We start from the raw sequence: 23,086 nt of genomic DNA, 5'->3' as shown, positions 1-23,086 counted from the left end.
TCATTGGACTACCTAATAACAATTGATTTTGTTAGGCCTCAATTAAGAATCAGAGACAATGAGAAATTGGTCCTTATATACCTGCACTTCTAATCCCTTCTACATGATTTTTTTCTTCTTATTTCTTCTAAGACGACGCCCTCCTCAACCACTCATAAGTTATCATAACCTATAAAAAAATTATCTCCCATCACCACTCAGATAAATGGCATCTCCTCCTCCCACCCCACTCAACTCTTCTAGCATTACTTCATCAAACTCACTGTTATTTTCAAGTTGTAAAGATTGTTTTAGTAATGTTTGCTCGACACCAGAATCACTAGCTTCCACATGAATCACATGTTACTACCCTATATAATACCATAGCAGAGTATAATATGGTAAAGATAAAGAATATAGACACTTGGTGAATCCAATCACCTCATTGATTTTTTGACATGTAATAGACATCAATCAATGAAAAGTGAAATTCTCATCAATCTCGTTTGAAATGATTACAATCACTGAATGAGATAAACAAATAAACGTTCACACCAAATTCAAAACCATGTGGATATATAAGCACAAATATTTTTAATAATCATCCAAACAGTAAAGAGTTAAGTATTGGTTGAATAGACATTGTGCATGGGACAATATAATACAAGGAATCGGCACTCTGTTTCTCATTTCAAGTACTACACATGTGTACAAACTTACATTTTCCTCAAATTATCTAACCTTGCCTGTAGCTCACTATCAATTCCACCATCGTCAGCTGCAGCTGACTCGGCCTGAGCAACCTTAGTGTTTGCTGCTGGTTTGGCCACAGCAGATGTAGGCGCCTTGACAAGCTGCTCATAGACAAAGAAATACATGTCAAAACCTAATATTAGTTCAAACAAATCGAGAAACATAACAGATTTTTGGAGTATGTATATAGATATATATGAGTACCTCAGAATTGATGTCTATTCCAATTTCATCAAGGACTTGGCTGACAAGTTCTTCGGTTTCTTCCTCTTCTTCATCTCCTTCAAGAGCATCATCTATTGCATCACCCATGACCTCAGAGACCATCTCCATCCTCTCATTTTGCTGCTCAAACTCCATCATTATCCTCTGTAGTGCAGGTAAGTTCATTTGCCTGTTCATCTGTCTCATTGCCTTGGTAACACCCTTCATGGCCTCACCCATGGCTTGTGTTGACTTCAAGGTCTATAACAAAATCATAAATTTGCATCAGCTGCTTTTCATCAGAGCAAACAATATTATTAATTCATGGTTCACACTGGGTTTTGACCAATCAGCTTTAGTACATAAAAAAACACACAATCAATAACAGCAACTTCATTTAGACAGCTCACAGAGGGACAAGATAAGTATTTATGTGCATGCTTGTCTGATGAGGCCCAAAATCAGAACCCCCACAAGTGCATCACAAATTTAAGTTAAACATTCAGCAGAAAAAGCATAAAATTGATGCAGCCAAATGACTGCTCCAGCACAAAGGTTCTGAAGTACGGCCCTTAATTCATATATGGAAGAAAGATGAAGAGATCATGTAAGAAATTGTTAAAAGAACTAAGCTTTGCAATTGGTTTTAAGAAGAAATATTCCCAGTCTTATACAATGGATATACCTGGATAATATCATTTATTCAATATTTAAAATATTGAGCAAAGATCTAAATTACAAGAAATATATTTCATAAAACCAAAATCCAAAAAAATGATGACTCCAGCCAAATTACAAATATTTAGAAAAGAAATATGACAGGCTTCACCATAATAATTTGTTGCATCAAAGTGCAAATCAAAGAAAGCTTACACTTACATCAACGAATTTACTACGTAAGAGACAGACGTTCAAATGCAGCATAAAATTTTGGTCGCACACATAAGAAACATGAATAAGAATATTAAGGAGAAGCAACACACAAGCAAGGTTAGATGGTAATTCCTCAAACGTAGGACACAACAGACCTTATGTATATGGAAATATACATATTAAAAAGTTAATAGTATATGACTCAAAAGAAGTAACATACTTATGATAATATAATGTTAAGTATGGCAATAATGTCCTAGGAAGAAACAGCTATTAAGAGCAGGTACTAATTAGAAAAATCAGATAAAGATTCCAAGGGCTCATTTGATTCATGTAAATAAATGTTTTTGGAAATGATGCTTTAGTTTTCAGGCATTTGCATTTGTTGAGAAAATTAGGGCGAAGAAAAACAGTAATCGACACAAATTCAGAAGAACACAAAGATTTAACGAGGTTCAGCAAAGATGCATTCGTCCTCGGGAGCAAAGCAACGAGTTCTTTCACTATTCAGAAAAGAGAATACAGAATAGAGGGATATCTCCTGGGTTTACTAACAGACCTACTTATAACCCCAGAATTAAATCCTAAGTACAATACATAATTACAACATTACCCTTGTACCGTACCGCGGGATTTTGCCCCGCACCCCCAACCCACGTAACTTCCCGATTTGGACAGATTCTTCCGCTCCGCTCCGCTCCGCTTCGATCTAGCGTCGGTCCCTATATGATATATGAGTCATACCATAAAAAATCTTCACCTTGGCGAATATCCAGCCCCTTAGGAGAAAAGATACCTGGGAGTTACACCTGCACCACTGTGGGTTGGGCCACCATGCTTCTCTAGCAACTGCAAACATTCAACAAGTCCAAGCAATGCAAGAACTTGTTGATAGTAACTGGCTTGGTCAACATATCAGCTGCATTCTCATCAGTATGAACCTTCTGCAACAGTATCTCACCAGAAGTAATCAACTCTCTGATCTTGTGATACCTGACATCAATGTGTTTGGTTCTCGCATGGTACACCTGGTTCTTAGCCAGATAAATAGCACTCTGACTGTCACAATGCAACTGAACTCCACCTTGCTCAATGCCCAGTTCCTTTACTAGCCCAGCAAGCCATAAGGCTTCTTTAGCAGCTTCAGCTACTGTCATGTACTCAGCTTCAGTTTTAGATAATGTCACAATAGACTGAATTGTTGATTTCCAACATATAGGCCCACAACCAAGAGTAAACACATAACCAGTTGTAGACCTTCTGTCATCCAAATCACCCGCATAGTCTGAAAATCCACTTGACTGCTTCACAATATCTTCTTTAAGGTTTAGCCATGTATTTGCAGACTTGACTAACAGTATGAGCCACTGCACTGACATATGAAACCTTTGTCATGTCTTCGATTTCTGTATCTGTCTTAGGACACTGTTCTGAAGAAAGCTTAAAATGATTTGCCAAAGAAGTGCTTATAGATTTTGCTTTGCTCAGTTCAAACATTTCCAGCACTTTCTCAACATAGCCTCGTTGAAATAAACATAATCGTCTTGAGTCTCGTCTTGAGCCTCTGAATCGTCTTGAGTCTTTGTCTCGATGAATCTTCATTCCAAGAATCTTCTTCGTAGGACCCAAGTCTTTCATGTCAAACTCCTGACTCAATAAAGCTTTCAAACCACGGATATCATTCATATTTTTTGCAGCAATCAGTATATCATCAACATACAATAACAGAAAAATAATAGAACCATCATCAAGACTCTTCACATAAACACAACAATCATACCCACATTGCCTGTAGCCAATCTGAATCATGTAGGAGTCAAACCGCTTGTACCATTGTCTTGGAGACTGTTTCAACCCATACAGCGATTTCTTTAACCTGCAAACCAGATGCTCCTGTTCAGGTTGAGTGAACCATTCTGGTTGCTCTATGTAAATTTGCTCCTCCAGATCACCATGCAAAAAAACACTTTTAACATTCATCTGCTCCAAATGTAAATCTCAAATGACTACTAATGCAAGCACTGCCCTGATTGAAGTATGTCTGACCACAGAAGAAAAAATTTCATCATAATCTATCCCCTTCTGCTGTGAAAATTCCTTTGCAACCAGTCGAGCCTTGAACTTTTCCCCTTCTTTTTCTGATACTGTTGGTTTCCTTTTGTAGACCCATTTGCACCCAATAGTCTTCTTTCCCTCTGGAAGTTGATGTGCGATTTTTCTGCGATTTTTCTGCAAAGATTTCATCTCTTCAACTATTGCACCAATTCATTTTTCTTTCTCATGGCTGGTGATAGCTCCTTGAAAAGTGGATGGATCATCATTGCTGATGAGAAGTGCACAAGAGACCAAGTCTTCATAACACAATCTACTAGGAGGTCTTACATTGGTGTGTCTTTGTCTATCTCTGTCTAGATTATAATTTTGCAGATCATCTGGAATAGAATCACTAGGTGTTGGATTTGAATTTTCACCTCTCAGAAGCTACTGGCTGTTGTTCTAAATTCATCTGCACTGCATTTGAACTGGAACTCTTCTCTGATACTTTATCTTGATTCTGCTGTAGCATAAATTGCTAATCAAAAACTGCATCTCTGCTGATCACCATCTTCTTTGCAATCAGGTCCCAAAACTTGTATCATTTCACACATTTCTTATAGCCCTGAAAGATGCACTTTTTAGATTTTGCATCAAATTTTGATCTTTCATCTCCAGGTACATGCACATAAGCAGGACAACCAAAAATCTGTAAATGATCGAATTTAACTGGATCATCTGCCCATACCTCTTCTGCGACATTGCCACCCACTGATGCTCGAGGTGATATATTGATGAGATAGCATGTCATATTCACAGCCACTGCCCAGAAACTCTTAGAAAGCCCTGCATTCAGTCTCAAGCACCTTGCCCTTTTAGTTAAGGACCTATTCATCCTTTCTACTACACCATTCTGCTGTGGTGTCTTGCGCACTGAAAAATATATTTGAATCCCATGCTCCTCACAGAACTTCTAAAACTGCAAATTTGTGTACTCAGTGCCATTATAAGATCTCAAATACTTGATATTTCTACCAGTTTGGTTCTCCACCTCAACTTTCCCCCGCTTGAACTTAGAGAAAACTTCAGATTTCTGCTTCAAGAAGTACACCCAAACTTTCTTTGAGAAATCATAAATAAAGGTAACGAAATACTAAGATCCTCTCAATGACAACTCCTTAGTAGGGTCTCATACATCAGAATGCACATAATCAAGAATCCCTTCAGCTTTGTGTTTTCCAGTCATAAAACTGACTCTAGTCTATTTTCCAAGAATACAGAACTTACAAAGATCGAGCTTGCAGCTTTTAACACCATGCAACAAATTTCTTCTATGCAATTCGGTCATCCCACGTTCACTGAGATGACCCAGACGCATATGTCATAGCTTTGTACTATCGTCATCTGACTCCACAGAATGAACTCCACCTACAAATGTACTCCCCAACAGTTTGTAGATATTGTCTGCAGTTAACTTTCCTTTCATCACCGTCAGCGCACTCTTAACAATTCTAATGATTTCCCTATCATCATCTGCCTTAGGAATAAAATCATTTTTGTGTAGAGTGCCCAAGGATGCCCAAAGAAACCAGATTCTTCTTCAAATCTGAAATATGTCTGACATCACATAACGTTCTAACTGTGTCATCATACATCTGAATTCCGACTTCACCAATACCAACAGTATTGCAACATCTATCATCTCCCAAATAGACTGAGCTCGAATTAAATAACTTGTATGAAGTAAACCACTCTACATTATGTGTTATGTGATAAGAACACCCTGAATCAAGAATTCATGCATCCGTGATCTAAGTTGATGAAACTGAGAGCATATCGCCATCACTACAATCTGAATTATCATTCTGCAACACATTTATAGACTTCGATGAAGTATCACTTTTCTCTCCAATCTACTTCTTCAGCTTTGGACAATCTCTCTTCATATGATCTGGCTCCTTGCAACTGTAGCAATGAATTGTCTTTTTGCCTTTGGACTTGGATCTGTTTCAGAACGCTCCTCTTTCTTCCTTCCACGATCCTGCTTACCCTTAACATATAAACTATCGTCGTGAGAGCTTTCCCCTGCATTGCATTCTGCTTCCGTGTGAGCCAACAATGCTGCAGTAATCTCATCAACTTTGATAGTCTCTTTCTCATATGTCAGAGTAGTTACCAGGTGTTCATAAGAAGAAGACAGTGAACACAATAAAATCATTGTTCGATCTTCATCCTTAATACTCACATCAAACTGTGATAAATCGGTAATTATTTGATTAAAGTCACTCACGTGTTGTGCCAGATCAAAGTCTTCCTGCATCTTCAATCCATACAGCTTTTGCTTCAGATACAACTTGTTCGTCAGAGATTTTGCCATAAACTGAGTTTCCAATTTCTTCCAAACTTCTTCTGGAGATTTCAGATAGATTCATCACGTGATACATAACCATCACGTGATACATAACCTCATCTGTCAGACATAGACGTATTGTCGCTGCCGCTCGTTGTTGCAATTTTTCTCAATCTTCATCATCCATGACATCTGGTTTCGTTGCCCTTAGGGCCTTCAAGATTCTCTGTTGCGCCAACAGATCTTTTACCCTGACTTGCCATAATCCGAAGTTACCAGTTCCCTCGAACTTCACCATCTCGAATTTCGCACCAGAAATTGTCATTTGAAAATTGTTCTTGCAACGAATTTTTTCTGAAAAATTCATTTAGATCTTTCCTCTGTTCCCCTGTCTTTTCTGCGTCTTCTAAGAAAATTTGAAAAATATATCTTCCAAATTTTCTTCTCTGCAAGCAAAGTAATAAAATCGGAATTAAATTTTCTAATTTCCTTCCAATTTTTATTCTGCCTCTAGCAAAGAAAAGAAATTGGAGCTTCCAATTTTAGCCTCCAATTCCTTCCAATTCGCCAATTCCTTTCTATTATTATTCTCCTGTGGCAAAGGAAATTTTTAAAGTTGTCTGCCAATTCTTCTCCCAGCCAAGATTCTCTCCAGCAAGAGAAATTCAGAACTTGCCAAAGGTCCTTCCGATTTTAGGAAATCAAGTCAGGCTGCTCTCCGTGATTCTCGCCTTTGATTCCCTTTCTCCTGCCAAATTCAGAACTTCCCCTTTCTCCTGCCAAATTCTCGCCTCTTGCTATCTTCTGCTTTGACAAGTGAAATTCGGATCGCTGTAGAGGAGACAACTCGTGCCGCAACAAAGGAAAAGAAAGAAATCTTCCGCCTAGAGAAAATCGGACTCCCAGCAGCAACGGAAATTTCGCAAGCGATCCAGAAATTGCGTCTCCCCGGAAATTGCGCCTCAGCACCGACCTTCCACCGGTTTCTCCTTCCGCCCAGCAGCCTTCTGCATCGAACGGCGACAGCTTCCGCACTGAAACGCCCAGCAGCCTTCCAGATCACGAAGTCGCCCGTCACGAGAGGAAATGCTGTCCGCGAACTTCGCTGCCTCGCTGGAACAACCGCAAAAACGCCGAAAAATCATCCTCTACCAAAATCCGCGTTCCACCGAACTCTCCGGCGAATCCGAACTGCAGCGAACCTGCATCAAAATTTTTTTATTTCTGCCCTAGAACCTCGCTCTGATACCACTTGTTGAGAAAATTAAGGCGAAGAAAAACAGTAATCGACACAAATTCAGAAGAACACAGAGATTTAACAAGGTTCGGCAAAGATGCAAGGTTCGGCAAAACAAGGTTCGGCAAAGATGCTTACGTCCTCGGGAGCAGAACGGCGAGTTCTTTCACTATTCAGAAAAGAGAATACAGAATAGAGAGATACCTCCTGGGGTTACTAACAGACCTATTTATAACTCCACAAATAAAGCCTAAGTACAATACGTAATTACAACATTACCCCTGTACCGTACCGCAGGGCTTTGTCCCCGCACCCCCAACCCACGTAACTTCCCGAATTGGACAGATTCTTCCGCCCCGCTCCGCTTCAATCCAGCGTCTGTCCCTATATGGTATATGAGTCATACCATAACAGTATTGGTGACAATAAGATCATTACATTTGAAGGGTTTTGATATTGAAGTTTAAAAGTAACATTGATTTCTCACTACATCCAACCATTGATTGAATTTAGTAAATTTCACAGTTATACAATATGTTTTTCAATATCAAGCAATCAAATGACCTTTAAAATGCAATTGAACAATGTGAGTAAATGTGTTTGTGGGGCAGCCTAAGAGGTGTGCAATCATAGATATAAAACTGTGAACATCATTTCATACCCAAAAAATAGTGAACATCAAGTTTAAAAACAATAATATTAACAAGAAATGATAAAGACGAACAATAAGAGTGTTAGATTACTAAAATAAAGAAGATTTTGCATACGACTTAGCGTGCCATAAGTTGTTCCCAACAGGTGTCTATAACGCTTTGTTACTGCTTTTGTCCAATGACTGTTCAAGAAGTGCTAAGAAAATCTTCTAGAAAAGTATTGAAATTAAACACAGTAAATGGGATGTCCAACAAGATCCTAAAAAGTTTTCAAATGTCTCAGTGCAACATGGTTTCCAACAAGACAAGAAGACCAAAAAACACATGATAACTACATCAAAAGCAGTGGAGTAAGTCCTAACAGCAAGTACAAATGCTTATAACTGAAATTTTCAAGAACAAAAAAACAAATAAATAAATACCTGAATTCTCAGAGATACTCCTTGAAGCTGAGATTTGAGTGCATAAAACTTTGTGATTTGGTGTCTTGTCCGAATTAGATCTTTTGCCATGACTTTTACAGCTCCCTGTCAAACATTACAAACCAAAATTAGATGCTTGGTTTGGCTGATAATTAAAACATGCAGATTGTAAATTCTCCTCCCTTGCAAAAACAAAGAAAGAAAAGCATATAAAAGGCAACGATAGCAAATAAAACGTGGTCAGATCTAACGGCTGGCAAGTAAGCCAAACAATAATGAAGGCCACACGAAGTGTATGAGGTTCCCACTAATGCATACGCATATTTCATGGTAGTTGATGCAAACCTTTTATACACAAACAGCAAAAGAGAGAGAGGAAGAAATAATTTTTACTCCTAGTTGGAGAATAACTATTCTCCTCTCAATTTTTCCACTTGATACAAATTCCAAATTCAAGTTCACAACATTGATTGACATCTATAATATATGACTTCATGTGGATTAGATTTCCTCAATTTTTATGATAATTTAACCATTCATCAAGCATATCAAAATACAAAATCAATGGAATATGCTCTTTTAATGTATTTCACCAATCAAAAGCATCTAGTAGGCGCAAAATATCATCATCCATGTATTTTATTTCAAACCATTTGAAAATGTCTACATTTGAAATCACAAATTTCTTATCACGCAATTAAGCCATTCATTGCGAAACTTTTTATAATGCTTTTTACAGGTGATCAAACAATCTTAAAAGACCTTGAAATCATGCATCTAATAGTTTCAAATGTGTTGAAGAGGGGACCATCATATGCCACCTCACACACACACAAAAAAAAGGTGTATTTCACTTTTTAAATTAAAATAATGATATTTTTAGAGTGATGTTAAAGATCTGGTTTATTATTATTATTATTATTCATTTCATTAAACCATACAATATATCGCAGGCAATTCTATAGATTTTTCTATTTCAAAAAGCAATGGGATTTTCTCCACAAATATTCTTTTGGAAATCTTCTAGCAGTTTAGAGATTTTCAACTGAATATTTTGATAATTAAGTTGAGTTTGTAGAGTTTTCTCAAAAATAACTTCTTGTAAATATTTATTTTTAATACAATTCACTTCATTAATAATGACTTCTTGAGGATCACTAATGAAATAAACTATAATATTTTTATCAAAAATAGTGTAAATAATGTTATTTTGATCAATTTTTTTAATGAACTTTATTTGCAATAGAAAGTACCCAATATGATATGTTGGGTCAAATTTTTCACAAGTAAAAATAGAGTAATAATAAAATATCTAATTTACAGATAGCTGCATTTGAAAGTTTATATTTAATCTGCATTTGGTCATCACTAGCAGGGGTTAACCGCTAAACAGTTTTTTCAAAATATTTTGAAGAATTAAGTCATTTTTTAATACAATTCATATAAGCACACTTTCAATCAAAATTGCTAAGTTCGATAGGATATATTCTCTATTAAAAATTAATTTAATAGAGATATATCATTTATGCATAATAGGCTTTTGAATTGACTGAGTAAACGGTTCTAAAAGAATATTTTCCTCATTCTTATTTTCTTGTTGATATTGTTTTGATTCAAAATCAATTATTCTTTCATTAATTTTTTTTATCACTTCTAAAAATCTCAATTTCATTTTTAACTGATTAATTTCAACTTTAAATTCATTAATAGTGACTTCTCTTTGTTTTTGAGCAACTTTCTTATATACTTCTTTCAAAGAGTATATAGGAAAATCGTTGCTTATGTCTTCATTATTCTTATTTTTTTTTTTGAAAAAGTTTAAGAATTTTTTTTCTAGTAAGAATATCTTCAATTTGAGGAAAAAATTTTATAACATCTTCATTATGTTGATCTGTCATGGTAAATAAATAGAAATACTTTGATTTTCATCATCTGATAAAGAAGATAAAGATTCATAAATTACTTCCTCATATGAAATGAACTCTGAGTCGGTTAATAAGAGCTTCAATACAGTTTGACGAAGAGATTCGTCAATCTTAAGCTCATTAAGTTTTTTCTTAGTAGAACAATGGTTAGAATAGTGATCTAATTGTCCACACTTAAAGATTTAATTTATTAATTATTTTGAGGTTTAGAATAAGAAGAGTTTACAGGTTTAGAAGATTTCTTCTTTACCCATTTCTTTTTCTTGGGAATAATCTTCTTTTTCTTTTGAAAAGGGGCAATTTTAGAAATGTCACAAGCAAATTGCTCACAGAACTCTCCTAATTGTTTTCTCTCAATAAGTCTTTCGCTTTTGAGCTGATTATTAAGTTTAATATCAGCACAAAGCTCAATATCAGTTTTGACACAGGTATTTATTAAATTTCCATATGTAAATATGTCATGTGGAATACCACCTGTTTATAGGTTTTGAAGGTTTCTTTTTACCTTGTCTGAAAACAAATTAGGTAATCCTTCGATAAATTTTTGTTTCCAATGAACTAAACTGACATCGGATAATATCATAACTCTAGCTAAGAAGGTATCTTGGTATCATCTAAAGTGAGTGAATGAAAAACATCTTAACTCTTGGAAAAGAGGTCTAATTCTTTCTCCTTAGTCAAATATATCCTCAGCGAAATGTTCAAGAATTGCAGTTATTAAAGTGAAAACTGCTTATTCATTTAGTTTTGAGGGATCTTCTAACCCATTTTCACTTAGAATAACTTCTTTTTGATTATCAGTAAAAAGTAATCACACCAACCTTTGAGTATGCATGTGAATCTACTGACAATCATAATAGCTGTCAGAGGAGAAGCATATCGCCTGGCTTTGTGTCATTTTAGCATAGACCATTATTTGTTGAATTTCTTCACGAATTTGATGATCACTAACGCCATCTATGTTCCAAGCACATAGAGCTGTGGCATCACATGTCCTTTGGTGTCTGTTGGAAGTTTCACCAAAGTTAACATCCATAGAAGGAGGAAGTCTATAATAATATTTTTTTTCAAGAAACTTTTTTGGATAATTTATTTTATTAATTTCCAAAGAATCATTAGTCTGAAGGTTATGAAAAACTTTAGTAAATCATCAGCCTTATGTCAGAGAGTTCATCTTTTGGTGGATGAATTTTTTGAATTTTCTTCCAATTGTTAGAGGTCTTTCTTTCCATTTAGACAGAATGTTCTCTAATTCTATATTACTTGGTCATATATTTATTGAGATCAAGTTTTGGTGGAGATTGAATATTAGGATGTCTGATTATAGGAAGAGTATATTTTCCCTTTTCTAAGGTTATTCCTTTTTCAGGAACTCGTGTTTTAGGCTCCTCTGATTTTTTTCAAAAGTTGATCTAATTTATTTTTAATCTAAAAAATATGTTCAACAATTGTTTGTAAAGTATTGTTAGTAAAATTTAATTGTTTTATTACAGTAATGAATTCTTTTATTATTGTATTAGTATTGAGTCTTTCGAATGTTGTAAGCTCAAGGTTTTCGAATTTATCATTGCTAATGCCAGCTTTCAAGGGAGAATATGATGCTCAGTTACCCCTCCTTTATTTTGTCATTTTTTAATAATCATAAAGAGTTGAGCTTGATTAGTATAATGTTGAGTGAACCAAGAGACAAATAGAATGGCTCATTTCCCTTGCTTATTTCTTTTAAGTATGTCATCGAAATATATCTCGCATATTTTAAGACAAAATTCTTCAGTGGTGTTCTTCCAATGTCCTCGCATTACTCCCTGAAGCGTAATTCATTTAAAAATTAAAACTCATTTCAGAATTTGGAGTGGGAGAATAATTTTCTCTCACTAGATAAAAATTTAATTTATATTTATCTAAAATGTTTCGACTGGTACTTCTTCATGAGGTGAAGAAGAACCAACAAAACTTTAAGATGGGATTGATATTCTAGAAATAATTAACAATCTTCTTCGATTAAATCTGACTTAAACAACTCCATCAGATGTTTGAATTATCTGATTTATGTTTTGATTTATAATTGACTTTTAAGTCAAGGCTGGTTGAATAGTTCATAACTCGGGGAAGGTTAGTTTGTTCCATCTAATATTTCTATTAGTGGCAACATTGGAGGTCAAGAGGTTGGTTTCAATCAAGGTTGTTCGAACCGCCTCTTTAACATTATGTTTCAGAGTATTTAGAATTCGAAAGTGAATTATAAACACCAAAGCCATGGTTTCTAATCCCGGGAGAAACTAATAATCATGTAACTATAGTTGAAGTTTAACGGCTTCAAAGGGTTGACGTCCATCAAAGATAAACTTAAATTAGAATATGTGTTGAAATAAACTGACTCGTGACATAGACTATTTTCAATGACACCCATGAGAGACTGAGCCCGGTTGAGGCATCTACCATCTCTCAAAAAAGCAAGTAGTGATGCATTTAAATATTTTAAGGTGATCGGCTGATCTATTATGAACAACCTGGTTGAATAGTCCATGACTCAAGGAAGGTTAGTTTGTTCCATCTAGGAGTTCTATTAGTGGCAACATGGGAGGCCAAGAGGTTGATTTCAATTAAGGTAGTTCTTTCAATTGGTTGAACCGCCTTTTTAGCATTATGGTTCAAAGAATTTAGAATTCAAAAGTGAATTCTAAACACGGAAGCTATGGTTTCTAATCCTGGGAGAAATAATAATCATATAACTATTTGACGACTTCAAAGAGGTTGACGTCCGTCAAAGATAAACTTAAATTAGAAAAGGAGTTGAAATAAACTAACTCATGGCACAGACTGGTTTCAATGACACCCATGAAAGACTGAGCCCAGTTGAGGCATCTACCATCTCTCAAACAAGCAAGTAATGATGCATTTAAATCTTTTAAGGTGAATGGTTTGAATGCAATTTGAAAGAGACCTATATGAATATATTAAAAAATCCCGCATATATCTATACATGCTTTCATCTGTTAATAGATAAATTTTTTTATCAACTTTCATCTGTTAATAGATAAATTTTTTTATCAACCTGATCTATTGTGATCGATAGTTCTACAGTCTTAATAGAGGTTTTTGCTTTGAAATCAAAGGTTCATATTCTGTAGATAAGGAATTTATCTACTTTAAGAATGGATCGTCTATTTAAGTCTTCCTCATTTAGAGGGTATTCTACCATTTCAACATTCTTAATTAATTGATTATGCCTGATGGAGAAAACTCTAGTCAAAATAGAAGAATTCATATTACAATTCAAAGATATAGTCATATAGAGAGCAATAGATGACTCTAATGGATGAGAGTTATCATAATCATATTTTGTAACAAAACAAAGTAATACTATGATATTTTCAACAAGATTCAAACAACTTTTTATTGAATAGTACTTGTTATTGTTATAACAAAGAAGTGAGGCTTATTCCATCCTCCTTCGAGTCAGTAGCTCTGTGTCCTCTGGTTTCCAAACTATATACCATTTTAATAGAAGAATCATTGAATGATTACTGAGTTTAATCACCATAATATAATAATTATTGTCCCTCACACATAAGCGGGACTTACATCTAAATATAATGAAAACTCAAGAATTCTAAAAAAAGATAATACAAATGCATATCAGATAACATGACTACCAGAAATATTCTGCTATAATAAAATTACCATCAGTCAAGGGTTTATAAGAGCACTGAAGCTATAACCTAACTATTATCATAATATTATTATTTCAGAATTTGTGCAAAATATTATTATAAAAACTTATTCATTATAATTCTCTCAAACCTTTTAGTCTTACATGGCTCTGATACCAAAAGAGTCCAAACAAAAAAAAAACAAATATTAAAAACTAAAATTTTTTAAACTTAAAAACTTAAACGACAGAATTTTTTACAGACTCGATATAGGAAATGGAAGAGCACACAGAAACAAACTATAGTTGAGCACACAAGAAATATAAATGAGTCCTACATATAGAGGACTCAAACTCCGAATTTCAAAATAAAATACAATATCATTAATTATATTTCTTTCAGTGCAAGAAAAAAATGTAATTATAACTTTACTTTGGAAAAAAGAAAATATATATTTATAGCAAAGAAAAAATCTTAACAATAAGAATAAATTTTATAAAGTAAATTTATAAAAATAATTTCATGTGCGTTGTTTATTTCAGCTAGTTGGCTTGTCCCTTGTGACGATCCTGGTCATTATTATATATCATTAAATCTCCATCAAGTGTCATTCCATTTCGTCACTTTCAAGAGAAAATATTAAAGCTTTGAATAATTCTTGAAACTGCTCTTGATAGATCTTCATGATTCTTCTTTGAATCCATTTCTAATTTTAATGAGGGTATTTTTTACAAATGCCCTCATAAATTTCTTAAATTGAAAATTTGTCATTAGCAGGAGCTATTAAAGAGGATTGTGAAGTTTTGTATGTTTAGATTAATGACTAAATTTGATGCAGTTACTCATTACCTTAAATCTGGTCCACCATTTAAGCAAAAATTATCTCTACAGACAGAGATGATTAGATGTATCTTTTCCTAGGGTTATAGTCCATCCCCAAACCAAAGGAATTTGACAATTTGTGAATAAATAAACTAACTTTTGCTCTTGTAATAATTTTTTGACCAATATAACTCATTGTAGAAGTTTCAACTCATTTAGTATAAAAATTTTTTAATGGCCTGCGAAATATCTTCATCGGCGATAGAACCAAACTCGTAGTTCTCCGCTTACAACTTTATTTACAATGATGAACCAATAATATTTTTGTAATGGTTTAAAAGAAACAAAACATTTATCATTGTTTAGACGTAAGTCCAGTAATTCACTGCAACTTTATAAGTGATTTGAGGCTTTTCCTAAAATGAGAAGTATCAGTCTAAAAAAATAATTACAATAATAAAATTTAATTTATTTCTTCACATATTGTCAAATTTCTTGGGTTTGGACTTCAACAATAACCTTAAAAAAAATATTTTTAATCATTTTTGTCTTCAGAGACAATTTTACTTAAATGGTGGACATAATTTAATATTGATAAACAAATTAAGTTAATAATTCAAACACACAAAACTACACAATCCTTATCAGCAGCTCATGTCAATGACGGATTATCCATTAAAGAAATTTATGAGGGCATTCATAAAAAATACCCTCATAGAAATGAAAAATAAATCTAAGGAAAAATCATGGAGATCTACCAGAAGCAATTTCAAGAATTGTTCAAAACTCCAAAATTTTTCTTTACATTGACGAAGAGAGAATTCCACTTGATGAAAATCAATGACAGACAATGATGATCGGGATAGCCGCAAGAGACAAACTAGCTAACATAGATAAAAAATGCAGATCTGGTAGTACTAACCTTTATAAAGTTACTTGATAAAAATTATTCTCATTATTAAGATTCTTTCTTAACAAAAGAGAAATATTTTCTTTTTATAAAGTAAAATCACATTATTAGACTCTTTCTTGCACCGAATTAAATATAATTAATTATATTATATTTTGTATAAAATCTGGAGTTAAGTCATCTACTATATAAAAGGCTCATTTGCTATGTTTTAGTGTGGTTGATTATAACTTTAGTTTCACTTTTCGGTGTGTTCTTCCATCCCTTCTATGGAGTTTGTACTAAGCTTCCACCGTGTAAGTTTTTAACTTAATACATTTGTAGTTTTCAATACCTGCTTTTATTCGACTGGGTATATCTGGCATCAGAGTCATGTCGGGCTAAAAATTCTAAAAGAGCTCTAGCAAATAAGTTTTTGTAATAATATTTTGCACAAATTCTGAAATAATTCTGATAATATTCAGGTTGGAGCTTTAGTGCTCCTATAAACCCTTGACTGGTAATAATATTATAATAATAAAATATTTTTGATGGTCATGTTATCTTGTATGCACCTATTTTCTCCTTTTCCAGAATTCTCAAGTTTTTTGTCACAATTAGGTGTAAGTCGCATTTATGTGTGAAGTTAAGTAAATCGTATATTATGGTGACTAAACTCAGTAATTGTTGGGATAAAACCCATTTGAATGATTCTTCTATTAAAGTGGCATTTGAATGTGTTTATTGAGTTAAATTAAAATGACCTATGAAGAGACAAAAACTATGGTGTTATTAAAAATTAAAATTTATTTTTAATTTCAGTTTTGAAGTTGAATTTGCATTCATATATTATAATTTAAGAATAAAAATATTAAAATTTTGTATTCAGTTAAATTTAAAATTAAATTTAATATCTAAAAATTAAAAAAAAAAATCGCAGCAACGCCCCCCACGCCTCTCTGTCCACCCTCTATGCTAAGAGGCCACTATCATTGTCTTCTTGGAAATGATTGTACTTTTTCTCTGCATTTTTTTTAATTAAAAGCATTTCTTTTTTCAATTTTTTTTCATGCAATCTAATGTAGAGATTTCATGCCTCAAGGAAGTTTGTATCCCTCTGATTCGCTTATTGTTAAAGCCAACTTGTCCTATGGTTATTGTTAAAGCCAACTTGTCCTATTGTTAAAAGCATTTCCTTTTTCAATTTTTTTCATGCAAACTAAAGCGGAGGTTTCCTGCCTCACGGAAGTTTGTATCCTTCTGATTCGCTTATTGTTAAAGCCAACTTGTCCTATGGTTATGGATGGTACCATACATGCTGATATGATTAGATTAGATGCTCATTTGTGGCGCTTGAATCTCCTTGGAATTTGCATATGTTACATATTGAATCTATCTGCGTTATCAATCATTGCTTTAAAAATAATATTAAGATAGGAACTTTGAAAATAAATACACACACAAGTAAATTAAAAGAATTAAAAGATATTACGATTCATAGAATGATAAATATCTTATGTATTAAGAAACAAAATGGGTGGGTGAAAATACTGAGAAGATTGGTAATTTAGGTTTAAACTGTCATATACACATAGAAGTCGTATTAGAAAGTGTAGGTGTAATTATATATAAAATTTGAAAGTTGATATTCTGAAAATTAATAAAATTGGAGATATAATTATAGCATTAAATATTATTGTTGATACTAAGATTCTTAATATTATAAGTGTATGCTCTTCAAGTAGGTTTGGATATATATTCAAAAGAAAAATTTTAGAATGACTTTGAAGAATTAATACAAACAATACACTTTGAAGAAATAATATTATTAGAGGAGATTTAAATAGACATGTTGGTAGAATGTTAGAATATTTCAGAAATATTCATGGTAACTATGATTTTGGAGTGATTACTAAAGAAAGTAGTCACACTAAATTCTGTTTTAGCTTATGATTTTGTCATTGCTAATATTTTATTTAAGAAAAGATATAAACATATGATCACTCATAAAAATGGATCTAATAAAATACAAATTGAGTATTCTTTATGAGAAAAATAGATCATCGAAATTATAGCTTGTAAGGTCATTCCAAGTAAAAATTTAAGTGTCCAACATTGATTATTGGTTCTGGATTTTAAGATGAAGGATTGAAATAGTTAATATTCAATGAAATGTTATCAAAGAATTATATGGAAATACTAAAAAGACATAAATAAAATTAATTTTATGAGTAAACTTCATGATCATAATATTTGAGCTTTTAATGAAGAAACTATTATTATGTTGAATAAAGTAACTAGTATTATTAAACAAGTTGCACAAGATATGCTTGGAAAATCAAAAGGAAAATATCTTATGAATAAAAATAGGTGGTGGAATAATAATATACAAGAAAATATAAAAAATAAAATATTTTTTTATAAAAATTAGTTTAAATTTAATAGCTTAGGGAATTGGGAAAGATATAAGGTAGCTCGACGGGATAAAGAGAACAATTTATGATGCTAGAAATTTTATTTTAATGACCTTTATAATAAATTAGAACTTAAACGAGATGAGAGACATGTATAAAATAGCCAAGCAAAATAGCAAGAAAAATAAAAATTTATTTATTAAGGACAAAAAATTTTAAAAAAAATATTTCTTGGATGAGAATATTCAACATAAATGCGTGGGATATTTTGATAAATTTTCGATAATGATTGTGAAAATACGATCAATTTTAGTGATCTTAATATCATAAATAATAACAATTTTTTTTATTTTCACTTGGCATTAGTAAAAACAGGACCTGATGGCTCGGAATTTTTTCGCTTACTAAAATTTTTAACATTTTTTTAGAAAAGCAAAAGATGTCGATGAGTGAAGAAAGGGTCTATTGATTCTTATTTCTAAGAATAAAAGGGATGTACAAGTGCGTGAAAATTATCGAAGAATTAAGCTAATGTGTTATACAATAAAGTTATGAGAGAGAGTAATTGAACATAGGTTATGACATAATAGGAAAATATCTCAAAATTAGTTTGAATTCATGTCGGGGAAGTCTACTATGGAAGCTATACATTTATTGAGAGGTTTGATGGAGAAGTTTAGAAAGAGTAAGAAAGATCTACATATGATTTTTGGTCATTTAGAAAAAACTTATGATAAGATTCCAGGAGAAGTACTTTGGAGAGTTCTATAAAAGAAAGAAGTAATTGTAGCTTGGTGCATGTTTTTCACCTTTTCACTAATGATACATTTATTGTGGATAAGAATAGAGAGAGTTAAAACAAAAAATGAATTACAGAGGTCAACTTCAGAGTTTAGAGGCTTTCGTTTGAGTAGATCTAAAACTTAATATGGAATATAACTTTAATATTAGTAGATCTAGTGGTTAGGTTATAATAATGGGTGAACAAGTCATTAAAAGAGTGAAGATTTTAGATATCTCGGGTATATTGCTCAAAATGATGGTGATCTAGATGGGCATGTTACTAGTAGAATTCAAGTTGGATGTTTCAAGTGGAGGAATGCATCAGGCCTATCATGTGATAAAAAAGTATCACTTCGACTTATAGGAAAATTTTATAAGAACGTGGTGAGACATGCAAAGTTGAAACCTGCAAAATTTTATAATACAAAATGTTGGTTTGTAAAAGAGAAGCATAAAATTAAGTTAAGTATTGTTGTGATAAGAAGACTCAAGTCGATGACAAAATGCGAAACGAATATATCCGTGAAAGAGTTGGCGTAGCTCCAATGGCATGACAGATTAGAAAGAGTTGTCTTAGATTGTTTGGTCAAATTAAACATCGACCATTTGATGACCCTATTAGGAAAGGTACAAATGGTAATTTTTTTAAGCGAAAGAAAGCTAAAAAATGGCGGCATACACGTCTTTTATGGTGTTATCCATGACTTTTAGTTAAAACCTATTATTATGATCATCATTATTATCATTATCATTATCATAATTATTACATAGACACAAACACATTTAAATTCTGATACCTTGGAATCATTGGGCTTATGTGAAAATTATTTAAGAACTGGATCACATGAGTCATCAAAATTGAATATGTGTAACCATTAACTCTTATTAAGCAAATCAGTAAATCAGTAAATTATTGCATAAGACCATATGAATATGTAATTACTATATCAACTGTTCATAGGACTAGGAACCTTACAATCTCCAAACACTAATACCCCTAAGAAACCATCTTATTACCTAACTATCATATCAATACCGTCATATCAAACATTTCATTTTAAGGGTCTTATCTGATAAGGTAATATGCATGGCATATGATTCAATATAGATATTCCACAACAAGATAACACATTAAACTAGATAATATAGTTACAATTTGATGGGTCAGAGTATAATTATTAGTCCTATAATCCCCACCAGATGAAATAACCCAAGTATTATAGCTTATCAAGTTACCATATACCTAAAGTCTGGGTAAAGGTAAATATGCGAACAACTTAAGTGCACCTACTTGGCAAGAGAAGCTGAAGCTTGAGGTATTTTAAATATATTAGAATAAAATTTTTCTTTATAATAAATTCACCACATGACCAACACTTAAAAGGTTAAAATTCACGCAAATCATTTGCTTTAGACCTATTTCACTTCAAAACAAACAACTCGTTATGTGGATTTTAATATCTCATATGATTGCCCTTACTTTTTATAAATAAAAAGTTAAATTTTCACTAAAAATGATAAAATTCAATTTGTAAGTAAAATCATGCTGCTGATGAAATTCAAGTCTAATTTTGTACATGAAAAACATACAAGATGATAGAATTAAAAACAAAATGGAAGAAAACTGAAAATAATCATTTAAAAAGAAAAAATGTTCATCCATGTGCATGTGCATATGGGCTCATGCATGTGTGTGCAAGCTTAAGACTAGAATCAGTATTCTCTTTCTAAGAGGATAAAACTTCATAGTTTTAATGCATGTGCTGCATCTTAGAGTCGATGAATAAGTGCATAAAAGGATGTGGATGATGTTTAAAGTGAGATATTCAAAATTTTCATTGCAATTGTTAATATGCAATTTCACATATTGATATTCTGGACACATGGCCAAGCAAGCTTCACAAAATAGTTAATTGTTGTCAGGCAATTTCATCAAGAGTTTATATTGCGCGTGCATGCCACACACACAATGTGCTCAAGGACTATCAAATGATGAATGTAGATGTTTCTGAACCAATTCAACAATCTATAGCAAATTCTACCAGAAAGTTACGTACACCATTACTATAGAAGCAAATTTTACAACAATTTAACTTTATTTGATATTTTTAAGTTTTATGGTAGCTTTATTTGTACTTTTTTGAGTATTGGTAGTTTTCTTATGCAGTTGTGTCTCCCACTTTCTTTTCATTAGTAGTTGTTTTTACTTTTTTGTTGTATTCTTGTTAAGAATTAGATTGATAAAATAAAATTTTAGCAACTCTCCTTTACCTGCTCTTACTATCTATTATTACTTATACGTGTGCTTTTCCCCGCAAGTAAAAAAACAGGTTTTAATCGATCTTTGCTCTTGAAATTTAATTCAAAAGTTGAGATCAACTCTTGCATCACACCTATCATTGATATAATGCGTCTTTCAGATCCAGGGTGTGACAATTAATGATTTATTTATTGCAAATACTAGGAATCATGTCTCATTACTAGTCAAAGTTAAAACTTCATGATACCCTTGCCCTATAATACTCCTAAGGCATTATTCATCTAAAAAACAAACTTTAACACTATAAATCATGTACTCATTCAAACCTTATCACATAGCCATAATTATGTACTTATTTAACTATGTCCTAATATAAATCGTAAAATGCTATCTGCATAAATTGCAAACAAGACGTTCCTTAGAGACGGATGAGGCATCTATTACTCTACTCACATGCCGCACAAAGATATTGCAGCATGACCTAAATCTATCCATGGCAAGTTTCTTATATCAAAAGAACCAAAAAAAAGTATGATATCAATTCTACAAATCCATCAAATAGATGAATATGGAGCTACAAAATAGCAATAAATTTTAACACTCTAATTTCAATAGCACTCCATAACAAAGACATAAATCCAAAAAGTGATCCAGCACAAATATTGAGAATATAAGTAAAATTAAATTAAACGGTGGTAGAATCCTTTACAATTCTCCATTTCATATGGATGAAAGAAAAATAATGTAGTGATAGAACCAACCTCCTCCTTAAGAGTGCCCGAACTTAATATGTAAATACATTAATATTAAAAAGAGAATAAAACGAACTCCTTATTATAAGAATTAAGCCAAACGCTTTTTTCTTACTGCTTTTATTTTTTTCTTAAATATTGGCCTAAATCTAATTGGAGTTGCCTGGGTTATTAATAATTAATTGTTTATTTTGCAATAATATACAGAAAATTTTCAAGATTGCCAGTTGCCTGCCTAGGTCCAACCCTTAATATCTGTAAAAACAGAAATAAAAAAAATAGAAAAAAAAATTCAAGCAAATCCTCCTCAATCACTTAAAGGCATCTTAAAGGCATGAATTAAGAAAAACCAGCATCTGTCACATGTATTAGCTTACAAGTTAATAGCAAGTTCGTCATAATCATAACTGGCATCAATTGCTACGATAAATCATAAGTTTAAATAACATATCATATCAAATCTATAACAACATCCTCAATTAATAAGCTCAGATAAAGAATTACCATCTGCCCTTGCTTGGCAGCCTTCTTGATCTCAGTAATAAGCTTCTTCTCCTGATTTTGCAGCCCTTGTCTCTCCCTCTCGATCTCTCTGATAGACCTATCAAGCATTCTCTTGTTTTCCCGCAGCAACTCTGCATCAAGTAATCAATAAGAAAAACAGCAGAAAAAACACGCAAAAAAACCCGAAACCTAAAATTCCCTTGAGCAAACATGGTGTATATCTATAATAAGAAAGATAAACAATCAATAATAGAGGATCGATCACCCATATTACTACATATTCGATGGAAACAATCAAAGGAGTTTCTGAATTGGATTGCGAGAAATATTACCTGCGGGAGTTTTCTTCTTGCCAAAGAGAAAACTCATCTCTGCCGTATTCGATCGGAACACAACTGTCGCTGCAGCCTTCTCCTTCCTCTTGCTTCAGTTCTCGGATCTGCTGCGGATCGACTGCAATAAAAATTTGCGATGAGGATCCCTCAATTTGTGGTTTTTCTTTTTGGGGGATTTATATACATACCACCTAATACTTAAGAACGCGCATAGATCAATATCTACAAATTCAACGATTTTAAA

General features: G+C 32.8%; 1 protein-coding gene across 1 annotated transcript; it reads right to left on the bottom strand.

The window, feature by feature from the left end:
• Nucleotides 1-543: 543 nt before the first annotated feature.
• Nucleotides 544-23,086, bottom strand: LOC110018675 (vacuolar protein sorting-associated protein 2 homolog 1). Its single transcript, XM_020716063.1, has 6 exons — nt 23,031-23,086; nt 22,840-22,960; nt 22,508-22,638; nt 8,506-8,610; nt 937-1,197; nt 544-833 (listed from the first exon to the last, which is right to left on the bottom strand). Exons 2-6 carry the CDS (start codon nt 22,874-22,876, stop codon nt 696-698), a joined length of 672 nt encoding a protein of 223 aa, XP_020571722.1. The 5' UTR covers nt 22,877-22,960; nt 23,031-23,086; the 3' UTR covers nt 544-695.

Source organism: Phalaenopsis equestris, unplaced genomic scaffold, assembly GCF_001263595.1.
Source record: "Phalaenopsis equestris unplaced genomic scaffold, ASM126359v1 Scaffold000030, whole genome shotgun sequence".
NCBI classification, from domain to species: Eukaryota; Viridiplantae; Streptophyta; class Magnoliopsida; order Asparagales; family Orchidaceae; genus Phalaenopsis; species Phalaenopsis equestris.
This window is presented reverse-complemented; position numbering and strand designations above follow the sequence as displayed.

Coding starts and splice junctions, on each gene's coding strand:
- LOC110018675 (XM_020716063.1), bottom strand. CDS start 22,876: ATGAGTTTTCTCTTTGGCAAGAAGAAAACTCCCGCAG. Junction 22,639..22,839: donor CAAGAAGAAAACTCCCGCAG/GTAATATTTCTC, acceptor TACTTGATGCAG/AGTTGCTGCGGGAAAACAAG. Junction 1,198..8,505: donor GAGTATCTCTGAGAATTCAG/GTATTTATTTAT, acceptor ATTTTGTTATAG/ACCTTGAAGTCAACACAAGC.